Genomic DNA, 19,898 nt, shown 5'->3' with positions numbered 1-19,898 from the left:
TAGAAAGTAAGAGGGACAGAGAGGCTGCTGAACATTAGCACACATACTGTTGAGTGAATACATCTGTCCTGTTTTGATGTGTGTGTGCAAGGGCAAAGAAGGAATGTATGATCTTATATTCAGACCAATCCCCCAAGCCTGAAAAATGACAAATAGCCAGTTTCAGCATTGCATTACAGCCACATCTTTTATTCAGTAGTGAACCTCCTTAGATATACCATTTCAGCAACACGGTTCTCTGTAGGCCGCCTCTCGCACATACATCGTATTGGTAAATTTTGGTTGGTCCTCATCATTGTGTAGCTGATCATTTGTTAAGTCAAGGCATCAGTTAATTCATATTCAACTTAGATGAAAATGAAAGTTGCTAAATATTTACAAGGAACTTATTATTCTACTTTAATCATTTATTAGAGTCATTCATATAGAAAAAGATGGATAATTGATAACGAAAATGAATTGAAACAAAGCTTGTCAAATACTCTAAAAACATAAATATCAAAATAAACAAAAACAAAAAACAACTGAACAACTGAGCAGTAGGCACAAAGAGGCTTCAACCATGAGTAAATATTGTACAATCCCAATTTATCACTGACCTATTAACCTGGACTATTGTCTAAGCAAGTATAAATTAATACGTATAAATTATAGTATTATCAACATATTGTATAAACTTACAGATATCCTAGAGAAAGGTTATTGAGTGTCATCACCTGTTGGATTGTCAGCAAGTGCTGACCTGTTGTCTTGACCCCCTTTGGGGATATTTCATAGTAGACATTTCAGTTGTTGTGCAGTCTAGCCAAGAACTATTACAGATGGTTCTACACAGCTCAAAGGTCAAAGCATGACAACACTATACGTGAATGTAGACAATGAATTGCAAGGCACTAAGGATTCAAGTGCCCACAAAATATCTTGTTATCAACAGTAAGTCACAGTAGGTTAGTGATCAGATCGTCCTGCTTATTCCAGCCATGATGAATAGGTAGTATGCATTTGCATTCAGATAGTCTAGAATTGTTCTAAAATAGTCAGATATAGTTCTATTACTGCCATGGTAGTTATATCATAAAAACACTATTAAGAAGCCTTGACTAAAGCAAATTATTAATGTAACATTTTACAAACAAAGAAATTGCTGCAACAGATAGGGTCAATGACCTTTAACAAAGGAAAATCTAACAACAAAAATGGCCGTAACAATCCCATAAAAGAACCGCTTATACCAATTTAAAATGTGTTATGCAGCATGGAACTCAAAGTCTACAAACTAAGAACAACAGAAATAAACAATCTGTACTCAATGTAATTTTGATGAGAATGTGTAGATAAATGGCTGGTCTACTCATAGTTTAACTACTTAACCCACCTCTTTGTATGTATCAACCATTAATCTCAGTCATCTTGATAACCAATAACCTTTTCATTAAGATTTTTTGGCCACCAATAGTGCTTCAAGACACCCCCCCAAATTTCAGTAATTGAAAAGCTGACATGAAAAGTATTCTGCTTTGACACATAATAAGCAGTAGGTAACTGGATAAAATTCCTCAGTCGATACATAGGGCAAATATCCAATATTTTCACTAAAATATATCCTTTTTTACAGGTTACACACAAGTAGAAATTAGGTGCTATCAAAAGGGAATAACACCCTGTTGTCATAGCTGTTAACTGTATCCTTATTCAAGCTCTAAAAGTCTAAAAGATCCCACACTTCTTTGGTTGGCTAGTTAAGGTATAGAAGGAGAATTAGGAAACGTCTTTAAAACCTGACATGCTTGCACTCAGACTAACATTGTAAACATTACAGAGTTGGAAACTCCCAGTGGGTTACACTACTTATTACAGTTAAGAAGAAACAGATATCTGTCATTGATTGCATTTTAACTCTCCAACCCTGCTGCATGAATAAACCCTGACACTATAAACTGTAAGAAACACTGAATGCTGTAACTGTCCCTTTAACTTGACTTTAACTAAACCTGCCATTACAGCCATATACAGTTGACAGTAAGACAGGAATGTGCTTTGGCTTTTGTCAGACAACATTGGTCACTTTTATGGTTTGTGAATTATAGTCATTAGCCTTGGCCCTACCTTAGCAATCCTGTCCCACGTTTGCTGCAACCAGTCACCAAATAAAATAGTCCTGAAAATATTACTAATGTTAGACAGATGCAAGGTTGAGGGACTTTAACCTGCTTTAGGCTACCCATGTATGAATGCAATGAAGACTGAAATCTCTTTAAAAAATGGCTTACACAAATATAATCTCTAAATATGCAAACACATCAAAAAAGCTACTAAAAATAATTTTCCAAAAGACAAATAAAGCACATTTATATTTGGTCAGTTATATAAATGTCAAATATCTGAGAGAAAACAACAAAAATATGTACCTGCAGAGTAACAAAATCGTTCACACCAATACTGGACAGCATATGAAAAAACATATTCATTCCTCATAATGACAAAAAAAAAAAACCCTTCAAAGTAAAGCGTACAGAAAATGAAATGTAACAATACAAGATGTTAACAAAGCAAATTTGACCTCAAATAAAAGGGTAAAGGGTATCAGCGTTTGAAAGTTCTTTGAAGTATTAATCCCATATGTGGCACCGTCTCATTTAACAGCATTCAAAATGCATTAAGGCTATTCATGTTTACTTCCTTGTGCTGTTTGTCTGAGCTGGCCTATTTAGTTCTGCTAAATGGGACATTTGATTTGTGTGTAATGCAGAACCAAGTCCGGCCCCACGTGGTTCAGCATTGAGATGTAGGTTTAAGGCACAATGTTATCAATACTTTAAAGTTGATCACTTTCCAAGACTACGTTGTTTTCTGCTGTGATACTCAAGAGAAGATTCCTTTATCAAAATTTAGGCTGTGTATTGAATGTCTAACTCCTTTCCCTGGGATGGAAATGATAGGAATGTATTTTAATAGTCTTATTTGTTCTGTTATGGCCTCTTCTTCACAAAAACTGGACATTATGTGGAGAAAAAGATGAAAATGATGGCAGAGGAGGAGCGTAGGAAAGATAAAAGAAAAAATTCTAAAGAGCACTGAAGAAGAGCAGAGGTGCTTGACTTCAAACTTCAACAACAGGAACCATCTTCAGCTGTTTATAGATCCATTCTCAGCCCTGATTGGCAGATTAAAGATTCCATTCAAAGTCCCTATTGCCGAATTCAGGCATAAAACTCCTTGGTAGGCGCTTTGTGATAGGCTGTCGTGGAAAGTTTGGTGTCTCCAAGGTCATAGCTACCTTCGTCCTTCTTCTTCATGCGGTAGGCGAGGAGGAGGAGGAGGAAAACAGCACAGAGGAATCCAATCACTCCACATGCTATCACCGCTGGAGAGGACACAAGAGAATTTTTTTTTTTTTGACCAGCTTCCAAACTGTTCAAATTTTTGACATTATGACCTTGACTGAACAACACTGTCAAAAATAATTAAAAGGACCATTTACTTCAAGATATATAATTTTAGAAGAAAAAATTCAAAAAGGTTTTATCATCATCATCAATCTAAATCCTGATATTCTAAAAAGGGCTTGTAGAAATCTGTCCTTACCTGCCAGAACTTCTGTCCGCTCCCACATGTTCTCAGAGGTCACCTCTCCTGGAGGGTCAATCACATATATTCTGCCTCGATCATTGGACATATCATTGCCCATTTCCTCTTGGTTCAAATCTTTACCTTCACTATCTTTGGATGTCAAGACATCCCACCTATCCAGGCTGTTGTTCTCGTCGGTATCTTTGGTTACACTGATGTCTATACTGAATTCGGTTGCAGTGGTTTCAGTGGGATGGATGCTGGTGGAGCTGGGGCTGGTACTCTTCAAGAACCAGTCAGCTGTTGTGCCAATACCTGGTACCTGGAAGAATATACGCATGCATGAAATTAAATGCATGATGCACTGGATAAAAAAGTAGGGTCGAAAAAACTTGAAGCTAATGTAGGTTTAAATCTTATAGTCAGCACCATTTAGACTATGGTGTAAATGTTGGAAATACATTGTTAAAACTCTTAGTTTTATAGCTTTACTGTTCACCTTGCAGAGGTAAGAAATTACTTTATATCAACTCACTAACATCATAAATCAACATTTCTATAATGGTGTATACTTGCAAGGTGGATTGGATTATGATAAATCTGTAAATCATGAGATTACCGACAACAACAAAAAAAAAATCATTCAAAGTGTATGAAACGATACCACTGAAAATATTTGTCTGAAATAGTCTACCATGGTTTGCCCTGGGACCCAAGTCATAAGGATTTTTATAACTTTGAGATAAAGATTTAAGTAAAAGGAAAAGTAAGATTCTACCTCCTCATCCCTGTTGTCTCCAGTAGGGAATATGTTTGGTGTTGTTGTCTGATCCTGGCTGTCTGCTGGTGTGGTTGGTGGGTTGTGAGGAGAGTCTGCTGTTGGCTGTGGCTGAACTGGAACCATTTCTTTGGAGACTGTGGTCTTAGAGAAGTTGAGAAACCTTCTGAGTAACTCCTCTGCATCTGAGAGGTCTCTGAAAGCTGAGATACAGGAAAACTTTAGAGTCATTTTCTTTTCAACCTAAAACCATAAAGGATTTTGGAGTAAAAGCTATTTTTGAATTGATTTGAATTTACGTTTAAAACGTGCTCTGAGGATGGTCATTAACCAGTTTTGTTACATGCTGGAGGAATGCAATTTATGAGTTTTATATCTTACAGGAATTAACAAAACCACATCATACCACATTAACGCTTTATATTGGGATCACACTGAATGTTCTGAATGAACTAAATGTTCCAACACGTTACTCACTGTGGGTGTAAAGGTGAGTCATTCATAATAAAGGCAGAAAGTATTTGACATCTGTGAGCTTCCAATAAAATCTCACATCACCTCAGGACAAACATCTGGCACACAGAGAGTGCTTCTGTGTCTGAATTTACAAGCACTTGTCTCTACAATACATATTCCTCATTTGTCTGACTGAGTGGGTAGTTAGAAACACACAAGATCAGGAGAACCTTTGGACTGCTTGTAAGGAAATTTGAAATGAAGTTCCAGAAAGTACAATTTCTACAAATTTCTTTGTGCTAATTTTACTTCTACTGTGACCCCTCAATTTAATATTACACAAAAAACAATTACAAACTAGGAGAGTTCAAGAGACAGTATCCTCCGTACCGTAATTTCCAGATCCCGAGCCTGAGCCATCATCTTCGCCATCTTCATCATCTATAGGGAGATCACCTGATGTTCGCCCCTCTAGGTACAAGTCATCTGCTGTGGAAAACGGTGACTGGGAGGTGACCAAAAGCTAGAAGAAAGGAAAAAAATACAGATATTTTAGTTACTCCTTTGATGCAAACAGGAGAGAAATACTAACAAAAGAAAAAAGAGGGCGAGAGAGACATAGATGCACATACATCCGCTTCATTCACACTTACAAAATTCCCTCCACTAATCGAAAACATGTGAACATCTCTACAGTTTGGGGGTAAGACAATACCTCCCACAACCAATGACCTATGCTGGCCAAATATGCCGGAGTATTCACTGGTGTCTGGAAGTTGTGTGTATTCCATCCATACTGTAGCATATACATTAGATGGAGGCTGGTTTCTTGTTTCTTTTATCTGCTGTGGCAGTAATTTGTGAAGCTTCACAGACCCAGACAGCAGAGATCAGTGCAGTGTGTGTGTGTGTGTGTGAGGAGGAGGGATGGATAGAGCAACTTCAAAAGACAACACACAGAACAGACAAGTGGACACACACATGGAAAAAACGATTTCATATATTCCCACCAACCCAAACACTCGACAAAGGAGTGTGATGAAAACCAAAACCCTATGTGTCTCTTCATCTAAAGCCTGGTCTGAGCAAAAAAACAGATGCCGTAATTAAATAGATGAAGTTATTCATTGACTTGTTGAAATTTGACTGTGACTGAAGTTGAATCAAACAAGCTAAGTCAACTTCAAACAGAAGATAATATAACAAACAGCTAACGCAGATCAGAGAAACAAAGGAATAAGACAAAAACCTGATAATGAGTTTGAAATTTAAAAGAAGAGGAATGGTTCAGCAGATGTTGGTAGTAAGACACAGAGACAGACATACACACATTACACACACAGGCGTGGATGAATATGGCCCATTGAGACCTGAAGTATGTCTGGTATGTATACTATGCCTCCACTAACACAGGTGCTGAGAGAGGGAGAAAGGAGGGAAACCGAGTAAGGAAAAGGAAGGAGAGAGACAGGGACAGTACTGTGTGTTTCTCGTTAAACAGGTGCTGAGGACAGAGGATAAGATGCATGAGGAGGTTTACTGTTCTGTCTTTTGCTGCAATAAATATTCACACTAGAGGGGCGTAAAAGCATGAATAAATTCTTAAGGCATGAGTCTTCTCATGCCAATACAACCTTTCATTTGGCAGTATACCTTTGCTCATCTGTAGGCAAAAATGTAATCACAAGACAACAAACAAAACCCAATAAGTCATACAGATGGTAACTGATTAGACTAATGCATTTATGGTCTCTCTGCATGCCATTTCTTTTTATTTTGTAAAGATGTTTTTATTGAGGCATATAAGCCACTTTTCATTAAGAAGTCCACAAAAGGGAAGACAGACAAGAACAGAAACAATGCCCTCCCAAACCCGCAACCCCAGTACGGTAAAGATTTCTTTTGTTAACAAAAGAAAAAATGCAAATTAAATATAAACGTAAACCATGAAAGGCATGAAGTATCAGTGTCTGTTAAGGTATAACAGCATCAAGCTGACGGGAGAAGCACAGTCAGGGGGGATCTGCATGCCATTTCTAATAAACAGAGAACAGAGTTAGAGTAAAATAAGCCAGGATATGAAATTTGTGTATTTATTCTGTAACTGCAGAACACTCAATCTAATAAGACTGCTCATTCTGCAACATATAAGTTTTTGGTCTTATTAAACACAATCAAGACTCAGGACAAAGTTTTTAGCTCAATTCCCATGGAGCCTGTGATAACTGAAGTTTGTTTGAGCTGACTGAGATGTAACAACAAACAACAGGACAAGAATACAGCGAGATAACATTATGAGACCAACCAGATGTTCACACTGTGGGGAAACAAGCCAAACAGAAAATCATCAACATCAATTTTCAAAGGACAGTGAAGTCTCATAATACCAAGACTGACTGAAATAGCAGACGGGGTTCTCACATTCCTGCTATCATCAGCCAGGGATTACAAAAGCAGATGCTGTGCTTGTCAAAATGAAACACACAGTCACACACACACACAAAAGCAGAACTGCCCTGGACATGCAAATGTGATGTCCATCTAATGTCAGATGTCTGTGTCTTTACCTCAAATTTACAATTTGTGTGTATGACCAAAGAGATATTTGAGTTAAGAGCCATCTTATTTTATATTCACTGTCAAACTCGCAGCTCTCAGTTGGGCATCACTAGCCTTGCTTGTCTGGACTCTAGCTTTGAAAGAAAGCAGTTCATGCTCAGGTCTATACTGACTGAACTGTCCCAGTGAAAGAGGCACAGCCTGTACATACTGAGAGTGGGCGAGATTCACTTTTAAGGCCACAACAACTAGCCCTACTATGACCTGAGGCGCTCTTGAACTGATGGATTACTAAACAGACACAGCCACCACAATGTACATGTACATACACTTACCATAGGCTGTATGGTTGAAATCATTATCCACGTTAATAAGGATATATTCTGATATCGATGAATATGACAATATGCTGGATATATGTACAATCACTCATAAAAGAAATCAAATTATATATTTTATATGTTTTGTTATGTCCAACTCAAATATATTCAGTTTACAATGAAATAACAGTAAAAGTAAAGACATTTTTTAATTTGAGAAGCTGGCATTTTTTTCTTCATAAATGCCTTATACAAATTATTGCGAATAATTTACTGTTTATTGACAAACTGATTAATCAAAAGTGTTTCAACTCCAGTGTTCTCAAAACACCTGTACAGTACATGTACAATGTAACAACCAAAAATTTCTTTCTCCATCCCCCCTGCCAGAAAGAAGTTATGCATTAGGGTTTGCTGGAAGACTTGACTCAGTCACTTAAGGGTTACACACATCTGGAAAACATACATATGTACATAGTGCACACACACATACACACAGACCGTATATAACCATCTGGCATCACTGTGCTTTGTCATAGTGAAGACAGTTTTCTGGAAACAGTCAGGTCACGGTGATAAAACATTGCAGAAATAACACAGGGAGGGTATGTGAGTGTGTTGGGAGTGCATTATTAAATCTAGTAAACAACAAACCCATGTTTTCTTGTGTCTGGTGGGCTAACAGTTATTAAACTAAAACATTTCCCCAATGAGCTGGAAGTCAATGACAGAGCAGTCGGGTCAAAAGTGAGGTTGTGTAACAGCCAAAAGCACACAAAAGACCTGTCATCACAATCTAGATAGCAGCAGCATGACACAGTGTCATGTTTTATTTAGTCTTTTGATTGCAGTTAGACACTGTAAATGCTTCACAAAGGCAAAATTATTTGAAAATTTAAAAAAAAAAAAGCAAGCCAATTTGAGGTAAATAGATATTTAACATTTTTGTTACAACTCTGTAGGTCCGGACAGGGTTGGGTGGCATCGTCCAGAAAATTCAAGGGACACTAACAAAAGAAAATAATATCTACTTTTGTTTTACGCATAGAAGATATTGTGGCCTAAACTGAGATATGTATCACAGTAATTTGAATCTGCTGGCCCCAAAATAAAGGTTAGAAGACATGACCTTTAAAAGCACTGTGATTGAGCAAAGAACAGTGTAAGATAAAGAGACAAATCAATATGTGGTACAAATCTGACTGTAAAAAACTTAGTTAGCTCTTGTTTACAACTTTTTTGGTCTAGTTGTACATATACAGTGGTGTGAAAATCCCTCAAGGACATGTTGAGATTACAATCAGCAATACAATCAGCAGTCACAAAAATGTCATAGAAACAGTCCAGAAGCCAATCGGATGTGTACAGTCTACCCTTCATTTAGAGAACACTAATATGTTGTGACCAACGCCATGCTATTAGTTAACTGAGAGCACAAGGATTATCATTTTAATCATTTCTTATTCATACATGTGTAATTTGGTCTTCCTGTCATATGTTCAGAAGCACCATGAAGATAATCATTAATAATAATGAGAACCAGTGATACACTCTTCCTTTTGCCTTTTCTGGTTGGTTGGAAAACTGCATGCATCCCACGCATTTTCATGCTTGTCTGGACTAGCCCAGTGGGACTCACTGTGAGTCATCCATCCAGAAAATGACACAACTACCGGCTCAGAAACTGTCAAAGGCAGAAAGCCTGTTTGAACATTCATCTTTCAGAAGTGAGCAACATTGCTGACTGGCTAACAAGTAATTCTATAGCCACTTCAGCCACACTCAAGAGAAAGAGACAGTTTGAATATATGATGTAACCCATCACACCCAGCAATTTAGGACTGGACTGGGCGAATCAAAGCATATGCGGATCAGAGTAGGGAGCACATTACAAGATGATACAATTAAAGTTTTGCAGTAAAAAAGTAGTTTTTCTCAGTGATCATGATAAGATTGAAACTCCTTGGATGGGGGAAAAAATGAAAAACTGTATTTATTCCAGTATTAACCAAATGTGTGCTTGCCTTTCAGTCCCCACTACAAAATACAGCAGGACAGTCTCAGGTTTCAGTCCTCTCCCTTTCACAATATACAGACTATCAATCATAAATAACATGCATCCATGGAGAGGTGTCAAATCTCCCTGACTCTCGTTTGGTACTTTTACAGTCAATAAATCATGCAACCGGGATATTGTCACACTTGTGACAATGTACAGAGCTCTGCTTTAGCCTGTCACTTCCAGGTGTTTTCCAGCTTCACAACAGACACACACATAGAGAAAGAGAGAGGGAAAGACGGCAAGACTTGGGTTGCATCACTAGCCTTGCTTGTCTGGACTCTAGCTTTGAAAGAAAGCAGTTCATGCTCAGGTCTATACTGACTGAACTGTCCCAGTGAAAGAGGCACAGCCTGTACATACTGAGAGTGGGCGAGATTCACTTTTAAGGCCACAACAACTAGCCGTACTGTGACCTGAGGTGTTCTTGAACTGATGGATTACTAAACACACACAGCCACCACCATGTACATGTACATACAATTACCATAGGCTGTAATGGATTAAATCATTATCCACATTAATAAGGATATATTCTGCTTCACAACAGACACACATAGAGAGAAAGAGAGAGGGAAAGACAGCCAGACTCTTGTTTTTTATTCCTGTTAATTATTCATTATGACTCAAGATTTCATTTTTCAAATAATGACATTCTAAACCTTGTGTGGGTGAGAAATTCAGGCCAGGTCTGGAGGTTTGGGTTTAAATGTCAAAGCTGTGAGATGGGGGCTGAACAGACTTTGGCCCTGTGTGAACTTGACACCGACTGGACGCCTGAACTTGGGTTGAATACACAGACTGTGGCTGAATATCAGCAAAGTCTGGTTCAGTCCACCAAATAACATATCTCTTATGTAAATACTGTTGCTTCCTGGAAGATAATATTTGTTTAAACTTAAAAACAGGTAATGTTATTTTCATGCTGATCATCTTATCGCAGACTATACAAAATACGACCAGGTGGACCAATTAGGGAAAACGTGACCATAAAATAAACATACTGAATCAGGATGGTGTAACATTGTATGAAGATTATTCAAATTAATTCCTCGTTGATTTTATGGGGAACATGCATGTGAAACAGAAACAACTGAACAAAATTAAACGTTAAAGAGGTTTGCCTCTTTTAAACGTATCTTAACGGCTAATTGGTGCCTAAACGGGATAAAAGAAAGACACATTCAATAAAATCATTCGTTATCGAGTCAAATAACATCCAGGTTTTCCATTAGGGTCAACTGGTCCAAATTTATAGTAAAAACCGTAATTTAAAGCCACTTACTTTTTCACTGATAAACCCAGTCGCCAGCCCGACGAGGAAAAACAACCACAGACTCCTCATCTTTACTTCCAAAGTGAAACGGCAGTTGTGAGGAAAAAGTATAAATAGAGAGGAAAAACTAAACTGTATACGCTGAGAGGCAAAGTAATGTCGTTCAGCTAATTCCTCGTCACGTTTTCACTGGTGTTATTTTACAGCTCCGATGTTAATTCTCGGCACTTCGGTGGACGGCTCCTGGACGCGTTGGAGTTCCTCTGGAGAAGTTATTTGGACTGGCAGTACAGCGTGGCTCCGCGGCGACTGACGTCAGCACGAGGTGACGTTCAATGAAGAAGGCACGAGGCTGGGGGCGTTTCTCAATGGACGCGCGCGCGCGCACACACACACACACACACACACACACACACACACACACACACACACACACACACTTTTTTAAACAGTGAATCCACTATCCTAATCTAGGATATCAGCTGTAGTTCCTGGTTACATTCTAAATTCAAAATTTTATATAAAGACATTTGATAAGGTTAGAAAATACAATACATACTTGATGTCATGTTTTCAACTTCCATGAGATGTTAGCAGTTTCACCAAAGAGACATTTCCCCTCGGAATTTAAATAACTGTTTGAGATCCTAAGAGGTAAAACTCTCCAATATGTCACAAATAATTAAAGACTAGGAGAAAGCTCAAAATATAATTACAAATTTGTGTATCAGGAGTTCCTCTCCTATGCATTAATTATGTCATGATGCTTCAGATTTATCTTGTGACCCTTTGGGAGGAGCCCAACCCCTAGGTTGGGAACCACTGGACTAAACAGGCTGACCGTACATATATAAGTATTTGAAACTAGCACCACCTTGAGCAGCTACAACAGTAAGATGCTGCTTACACATTGATCAATCAGTATTAATAATTATATCTGTCACAAGGCTGATTTCCTGCAGAATCAATACCTTTATTTTGAAAAGTTTAAGTAAATGTAGCTTATAATATTTACTTTTTCTAAGTATCAAGATAATGTTTAGCATGATCCGAATTACTGGATGTAAGAAGCCACAGTAACTTCTCCTGTTAGTATATATTAAGTGCAGTATATAACAGCTCATAAGTTGACCAAATCATTAAGTTTCTACATACACATGGCAGTGTTTCATTACTCAGTAATTAATAAATACATAAAATTCAATGACCCATACTGGTTTCATTATATTTGTTGTGTACCTGAGATAAGGGGCTGACCAGTGTGTGCTGCTCCACTGCAGTGTGTAGAGGAGCATCAGACAATGAACTGCATTTTAAACTGTACATATGACTCCATCTAGTGCAGAAGAATGGTTACGACAACACAAAAGTACAACACAAAGAGCACCCGAGTCACACCTTGACACACTGCACTGATATATCAAAAAAACACAAAAACAAACTGTTTTGGATAGTACCAAGAGAATTTACAGTGAAGAAAGTTCTCTTTCTCTTGTAAATATTCAGTGACTTGTATCTTTTTCAGTGGATGTAAAACAGTAATTTTTGACACTTAAAGACTCTTAGCTGTCAAAGTTGCAAGGTGCCTTGCTTGAAAGGAGTAATGGTTATTCAGTATTAGTGAAGCTGAATTAGATCAACTATGATTCAGTGTTATTAAAAAGAAAAAGAAACATTTCTGAGAATAGTGAATATTTTTATAGGCATTAAATATAATACAGAGAAGAACAGTGAAAATGGGAAGGACTTGGATGGACTTTACATAAATAATACACAGTACTATAAGGCATTGGTTTCTAACAGCTTTTGCTTGTGACCCATGAAAATGAAGCCAACTGTCCTGATGATTCCTCATCACTTGTTGCATATGTCTATCGGCTTTGACCAATTCAACCTACGAGTAATTTTTAGAGGCCTGAAGTGGTAAAATTAGGAAAAACAAAGATTACAGAAAATTAGAAAAAATAAACAAATAATTTATCGAGATTAAATGTTTTATTTTCTGCTTTTCTGTCCTGTTGATCACCTCATGCCCCTTCAGATTTATCTTGTGACCCCTTAAGGGTATTCTCAACCCCAGGCTGGAAGCCACCGCAGTAAGACCTGGGTTGTCAGTGTGTTTGCTGTGGTGACAGAGTCTCGTATGCTAATCACTATAGTTTGCTTTGGGATAAATTATCCCAGAATGACAAAGGTTTCTCTGGTAGAAGGTTTATACATGTTTTAATTGAGATTCCACCTTTAACATTCAGAATACTAATAGTTTGCTGACTGCTGGCACTTCAGGTGAATCATTTTTTGTTTTCAGATATATTTTTTAATCTATGGTACTTTGTGTATTTTAAAATGTTCTAATAGATACGGTTTTATTATTAGTATACTTTGTTGAATGTTGTTGTATCTGCTCTGTTGCATGATGAGCTGACCAAGGCAAAATTCCTGATATTTGTTGTAAGGGAAATAAAATGAACCCAACCCCATGTTCATGAAAATACATGTATAAAATACAAGTTATACTCTTGAAATCTCCATCTCCATCTTCAGAGCAGGAAGTGGTTCAAAAATAGTCCCTGCAAACCATCCAGATGATGTGGGACACTTACTGGGTGGGAGCCAATGTTAATATTATTTACACCTGAGCTTTTTCTGCTTTGACAGTTAAAATGTTTTCCATATAGACCCTTTTCACAGCAAAGTCCTTATTGTCTAAGTGATGTTGTACTGTAACTACAGTTTCACAAAGAGTGAAGCGCGTAGAATAAATAACTCTTCATAAACTTTGACTTAGACTTTACACATTCATATTGCTCACATTTATTTAAATAATAGGATTATTTTCCTTTTAACACACCTTTTTTCACCTATAATATGAGGGAACGTGCAAATGCATGTAAGGTGTTTATCATATTAGTTATGTTGTTATTGGTTTCAGTTTTAGTTCCTCTCGCCTATATTTACTCCCATAAAAAACAGTGATGACAGAGCAATACTCTGTGCCCACATGTTTTATCCACAGATATGATATGATTAGCTATGAAGAAATCTAATCAATCATTAGAAATAGCCCCAATATAGTGAGAGGAATATGTTAATGTGGACAAAGCAACACAGTGGAATCAGTCTCGATCTCTGCTGTAGGCATGGGAGAGCAAAACAGTGAGGTGTGCTAAAAAATGAACATTTCCAGCATTAGTAGAGATTCAGGAGGTTCATGGAAATAAAACAATTGTCTTTAAAGCTTCAGAGTCTGTGTGAGGTCTGTGGCATTTTACAGAGCGGAGGTAGAACTTCATCTGACTCCCGTTTTCATGTCTGATGATTTCATATTTCTCTTCCAAACTGGAGGGATCTGCATCACAACAGGAGAAATGCCACTCATTCATCTGGAAACTTGTGAGTGAAATTATCATCAGTAAATTATATCAGTTTGAGGAATGGCCTCAGAACATGCACGTGCAGAGGAACACATACGACGTGCCATGATATACATGTTGTGTGTTTCTGCGTATCTTACTAGTGGGGGTATTGATGGCTCTAGATGTCGTCCAAGAAATGACAGGAGTCGTCTCCAGATCAGCCCGCTGCCCAAGAACATGAAGCCTGTTACCAGCCAGAAAACACGAGGGTCCTGGTAACAAAAATGAACAGACAAACACAAAAACATATGTGTTTATAAATATACAAAAAAGGTACAGTGTGCATAGACAGACACATGGTTCAACATGAATGGATACACCTAAGATACACACGAGGAAACATATTAAGATTCAAAATCAAAAATGTTTATATTAAACAGATTAATCTTTTCTTCTGTTAAATGTCAAAATTAATGACAAAACTCCATTAGATGTTTTCTAAATATAAAAGTTTAAGTTGCTCGTTGTGTCAGAATATCAGTCCAAAAGTCAAAGGCTTACAGAAATATAAAATCAAAACAAGCAAGAAAATCCTCATATTTGAGAGGCTTTAAACAGTTAACACAACAGTCAAACTCCACGTGACATTTCCTGTCTCACCTCCTCAAAGCACGACGTCAAATTCATTCCAAAGGCCACCCCTATCAGGCCGAATAAGGAAAGGGAGAAGGAACCCATTGTCAGCTGCAGATTCAGACGCATCATCACGTTGCGGTGGCTAAAATAAGAGACAATACATGTAGAGCCAGCAAGTCATTTTGTTTCAAGAGGAATTAAAATATGTCTTTTATGAGTCAGCTTTATTTTCTCTGAATCCTATTTTAGAGTTAGAATGAGTAAAAATGTGTTGATTTTCACAACTACACACATTCTAAGTTACAATATTATGTAAGACATTGCAAACAAAATCCAGTAAATGACGAGTACTAGAAATACAGAATTTGGATCGTCCAAATATTTTACTTACAGTAGAATACAAGTGGCAGTTTGAAGCAGCTCCACTTACAGGCCTAACAACCACAGTATTGCTAATTATCCAAAAATATGCATCCACACAGTATGTATACATACTGTGCACCCAGTGTGCGTGTGTGTACCTGTCCAGATTGATAAAGATGACACTCTCAGAGTCATCTATCAGCCCCTTCAGCTCTCTGGTCTTGTTCCCCAGCTCTTCAGCCTGTATGGATCAGTTCACAATCACTGTATGAACACTCAGCCACAATCACCACACCCCCTCATGCACTGTACATGACATTTAACATTGCATATCTGTGCGTTTGATATCAAAACAGGCGGTGCAAGGGGACGGGTTAAACAGTGCAATAAAGGTGCAAGTAAATATAAATGATTACATGAAGACAAAAGAGATGTTACGTCTGGTCAGGCCATCATGCAATTTGAAAATCTCATTCCAGCTATAATTATATTTAATTTATAACTTTATCCATTTTTTCACTGATTGTTGAGAATGCACAAACTATCAGGAGTTGAATCTTTTTTTATATCTATTAGCATATCAGAAAAGTAGTACTACCTGCATATAGTAATTTTCCAGCAACAGTTCCATCTCCTCAGCATGGTCAATGCCCAAACTGCTCTCCTCACTAGAAAGACAGACAGACAATCATATATTCATAACATTTTTAAATAAAAATTATGTTTTAAAAAAGACCTGGTAGTTATTAAAATGTTCAACAATCAGTATAAGCATTTATATTTTGGAAATGCTCTATATACTTTTGAGAAAAGAAAAAGCAGGTTTTTCAATGTAATTTTTTTTTCAATCATAAAACTGAAAATACAACTGATTTATTCTAAAGAACAAAAGTGACAAATGTTGACCATTTTAATATCTCAAAATACATCAAAACATACATCAAGTTAGTAGTATCAGTCCTTGTCTTGAGCAGCCAGATATTAAATATCTTAAAATATAATATCCATAAATCAGCAGGCCTCATGCAAAGACATTTTTATATTGTCATCCCGTCTCTTACATTTTCTTATGAGGTTTCCTCCTACGTGTGTTTCGACTCAGACTCACCAAACTCTGAGCTTGTCGTAAACTGCTCGTGTTAACCTGACGAATATCACGTGAAGGTGCGTGCGGACGGAAGACTTGATCAAGGGCGAAATAGACGCCAACGATTAAGTTTAATTTACAAATAAAACCGCAAGAGCAAAATTAAGAATTCAAACTAATCATGCTGCAAGTGTGAACTGTCGAAAATCCGCAGGCACTAAATAAAAAATAACGAATGTAAGAGTTTTGACTTGTTGCATTAAGGGACCGGAGACAATTAGAACATATTAATACAGCTGTCTATATCAGAACCGTGCATATTACAGAAATGAAGTGTCGATGGTTTTTTCGTGAAGTTAGATGCTAAACACACCATAAAACTTTAATGAGTGGGGGCCATGAACACAGAGGAGAGAATATAGATATAGTAGGTGATGTTACACTGTGCAAGGAGATCAGGTAAAGCAACCGTAAGTGCATAATAATGCTAGTTAGGCATGTTAGGGGGTTAGAGGTGTTAGGGGGGGAGGTAGTCTCGGTTACTTAATCGGCGGTTTTATTAGTTATTTGTGTTTTTTCTAACGTTGGGAACGTACTTGAACTTCAAATCCTTCACCGTTAAGCCACTAAAATCCATAAGTCAAGCTAATATTTTTCTGCATGTCAGGAAAGAAAGACAAGAGTCGTAGGGCGCTTTTAAAGCCCTCCTAAATTTCATAATACTAAAGAAAACATTTTAATTTTGAGAGAATAATCGGATGATTAGACGAGCTCTCTTAAATCACATGTGTATCCCATTAAAATCACCACTCTTGCTATGAGGCCTATTGTGTAAGAGGCCCAGCCACTGCTCTGGGGAGTGATGTACTCTCCTTTCATCTGACCGCGTGGCCTAATGGATAAGGCGTCTGACTTCGGATCAGAAGATTGAGGGTTCGAGTCCCTTCGTGGTCGGATTTTTAATTTTCCTCCATGTGTGTCTGTAGTTTCTCGATGTTTCTGAAGACATACTTTACATTGTTTTATCACAACGATACAGAAATACATTATTTAAAGGGGATGGAAATACTACTCAAAGGGGAAACAGACTTAAACACCTTGGGGGGGATCAACAAGGTCTTATCCTTTCTTATCCTTTACTGCAGCCACTGACCGGGCCTATATGAAACCTTATATGAGCTTTCAAGATAACTGCTGTTTGGATTCATGCAAGTGTATATGAGTGCATGTGTAACATACAAAACTCTTGGGTCTGTCCACTTAGTCAGACAGAGTTCTTCAATCATCTCGTCCTCATCCAAAATCTTCAGCAAGGAGTCCTTAAAAACTTTTATGTCCGTTTCCAACTCTGATAAACTGTACAAGAGAGGTACAAGAGACACAGACACAATATATAACTGTCCATGTTGCTGAAACTGTAAACTCCATGGTACAAGGATCCAAAGATGAAAAGCGATGGTGACTTCAAAATTAAATTGTAGAGTATTTTTGAGTGAAGAAACTGAATTGTTATGCTGAAAAATGATATGGCTAACAACATAACTGAGCTAGTTCCACTGATCCTTAATTTAGACAAACATTACAATCCTATGCTTCACCTAGTCTAACCATGTTGCATTCACAAGCTATTTGTAGTCAATGTGCATGGTTGTGTGCTTTACCTCTTGCTGTTCTGCAGCAGTATATGCAGTTTACTTCTATCAGCAGAAAGGATTTTAGGATCCACTAGGGATTCCAATACATCCAATATAATTGGTTCAACTTCATTCAACCGGGTCTGTAGAGTGTTTACCTATTGACACAAACACATGAAGACACACATATGTACGAGCCTTCACTTCATTTCGGAAAAGAACCTCATGCATGTCCTCATTTTACAGAGGTTTTATCTGGGTTAGAACATGCTTAAACACACAGACACACAGCGTTTCTCTAATCTGCCTCACCTTGTGCTGCAGTATAGCCTCCAGTGCTCTGAACTCAAAGGGCAGAGAGTGTGTCTGCGATGCTAGCTGAGGGGCGAGCTCCAGTACCAACCAGCGTTCTAATCCCAGACCACGAAAATCCAACACCAAAAGGGACTGTGGGGTCACAATGGCTTTCAGAGACTGTGGAGACACAAGGGGTGAAATAAAAGCTAAGTTATGTTAGAAAGCACTGAAATATGTACTCCGATCCCCAATATTGGAAGCTTACACCGAATATACACATCGTCATTCAGATTTTTAAGATATTTGAAAACAAAAATTGTTTTGAAAACTTTGAAATTACTAGAATTTCTTCAACAACTGCATGGCTTTTTAGTAATAGCTTATGAAATGTCATATGTTAGTGTGAATGTGTCTGGGCATCTATAGGTGTGTATGATTGGAAAACTACAGGACCAATAGTTGACTCTGATCTCTAAAGCCACAGCTGGATACCCAACACAGCCACACCTATAAGGGTCAGTGATCACATTCTGCATCCTGGGCCTCAAGCAGCATTCACACACTGTCAATATTTGACCGTGCCATAGTCAGCAGAGGCAGACAGCCCTGGGCACAGAAAGCTTTCAGTATTCAGGTAATGTACCGGCACTGCGCTGTATTTGTGTTTTAGTTTATTAAGCACATAATCAATTACAGAACCAGAAGCATGCAACAGTTACATTACTGTAGGCTACGTGATGCATCAGTCACTTATCCCTTTGTTTGTTTACTTGTTTGTCTTTCTAACAGTCATGGTAGTTTTTTTTCTTTTAAACTTTAGAAGGAAATACAGTTTCTATGGTTTCTGTTGTTGTCAGAAAAAGGTTTGGGTACATGATGTATTAAAATGTTTATATTAATTCCTTGATCTCATATTGATTTAAAAGTGTAATGAAATACAAACAGGCTTGATTCCAGGCCTGCATCTTCACTGTTTAGCAGTCTAATAATGTTAAAACATTTGCCTTTATTATTATGCTCATGTATTCCTTTTCATTCAATTGTAACTGTGACCCATTCGTCAGCGAAGATGATACAATGTAGAGAACACTTAGTTTACATCATCCATGCAGGAGGAAAATACGACACGGGACACTAGTAAAGAAAGAAAAGAAAAGAAACAGAAAAAAGATGGCTAGATAATAAGTCAACTTACTAGACCTTTGCCTATTTAGTGCCACGGGTGCTCAGCTCCGAGGCACTCCTCTACAGCTAGAATAGCTGAGAGGAGTGCCTCGGGGCATTATTCTTCCGCCAAATTTCGGCGCGTAACTCGTCCCGCAGCTTTGAGAAAACCCCGGTAATATATACATCAAAACGTGCGTCTTGATCCCGCAAGGGGTGCTATGACTTTTGGTGTTAAAATTCCAATTTTTCCCAAAGTTATTCCCAAAAAACTGGGAATAAATAATGCATTAGCAATGCATTGGAATTTTCTTTAGAAACCCACAATATTTCACCTTTTTTC

At 37.7% G+C, this 19,898-nt stretch overlaps 2 protein-coding genes and 1 non-coding gene across 3 annotated transcripts in view; 1 reads left to right on the top strand and 2 right to left on the bottom strand.

The window, feature by feature from the left end:
* Positions 1-160: 160 nt before the first annotated feature.
* LOC111657208 (uncharacterized) lies at positions 161-11,329 on the bottom strand. Its single transcript, XM_023409300.2, has 5 exons — positions 11,028-11,329; positions 5,195-5,327; positions 4,349-4,551; positions 3,586-3,892; positions 161-3,364 (listed from the first exon to the last, which is right to left on the bottom strand). Exons 1-5 carry the CDS (start codon positions 11,085-11,087, stop codon positions 3,201-3,203), a joined length of 867 nt encoding a protein of 288 aa, XP_023265068.1. The 5' UTR covers positions 11,088-11,329; the 3' UTR covers positions 161-3,200.
* Positions 11,330-12,693: 1,364 nt separating this feature from the next.
* mrs2 (magnesium transporter MRS2) overlaps positions 12,694-19,898 on the bottom strand; it is a 13,086-nt gene continuing 5,881 nt past the window's right edge. The window contains exons 5-12 of the mRNA XM_023409306.2: positions 18,407-18,568; positions 18,122-18,252; positions 17,700-17,816; positions 15,972-16,041; positions 15,532-15,614; positions 15,035-15,152; positions 14,533-14,646; positions 12,694-14,367 (exon numbers count right to left, since the gene is read on the bottom strand). Of these exons, the coding sequence (XP_023265074.1) occupies positions 14,308-14,367; positions 14,533-14,646; positions 15,035-15,152; positions 15,532-15,614; positions 15,972-16,041; positions 17,700-17,816; positions 18,122-18,252; positions 18,407-18,568 (855 nt within the window). The 3' untranslated portion in view covers positions 12,694-14,307. The remainder of the gene's footprint in view (positions 14,368-14,532; positions 14,647-15,034; positions 15,153-15,531; positions 15,615-15,971; positions 16,042-17,699; positions 17,817-18,121; positions 18,253-18,406; positions 18,569-19,898) is intronic.
* Positions 17,342-17,414, top strand: trnar-ucg (transfer RNA arginine (anticodon UCG)). The gene has a single exon. It is a non-coding gene; the product is annotated as a tRNA-Arg (tRNA).

This window comes from Seriola lalandi, unplaced genomic scaffold (assembly GCF_002814215.2).
Source record: "Seriola lalandi dorsalis isolate HSWRI2012SDOR001 ecotype SW California unplaced genomic scaffold, Sedor1 jcf7180002054387, whole genome shotgun sequence".
Taxonomy (NCBI): Eukaryota; Metazoa; Chordata; class Actinopteri; order Carangiformes; family Carangidae; genus Seriola; species Seriola lalandi.
Note: the sequence above shows the minus strand (reverse complement) of the source record. Positions and strands in the feature narration are given on the sequence as shown.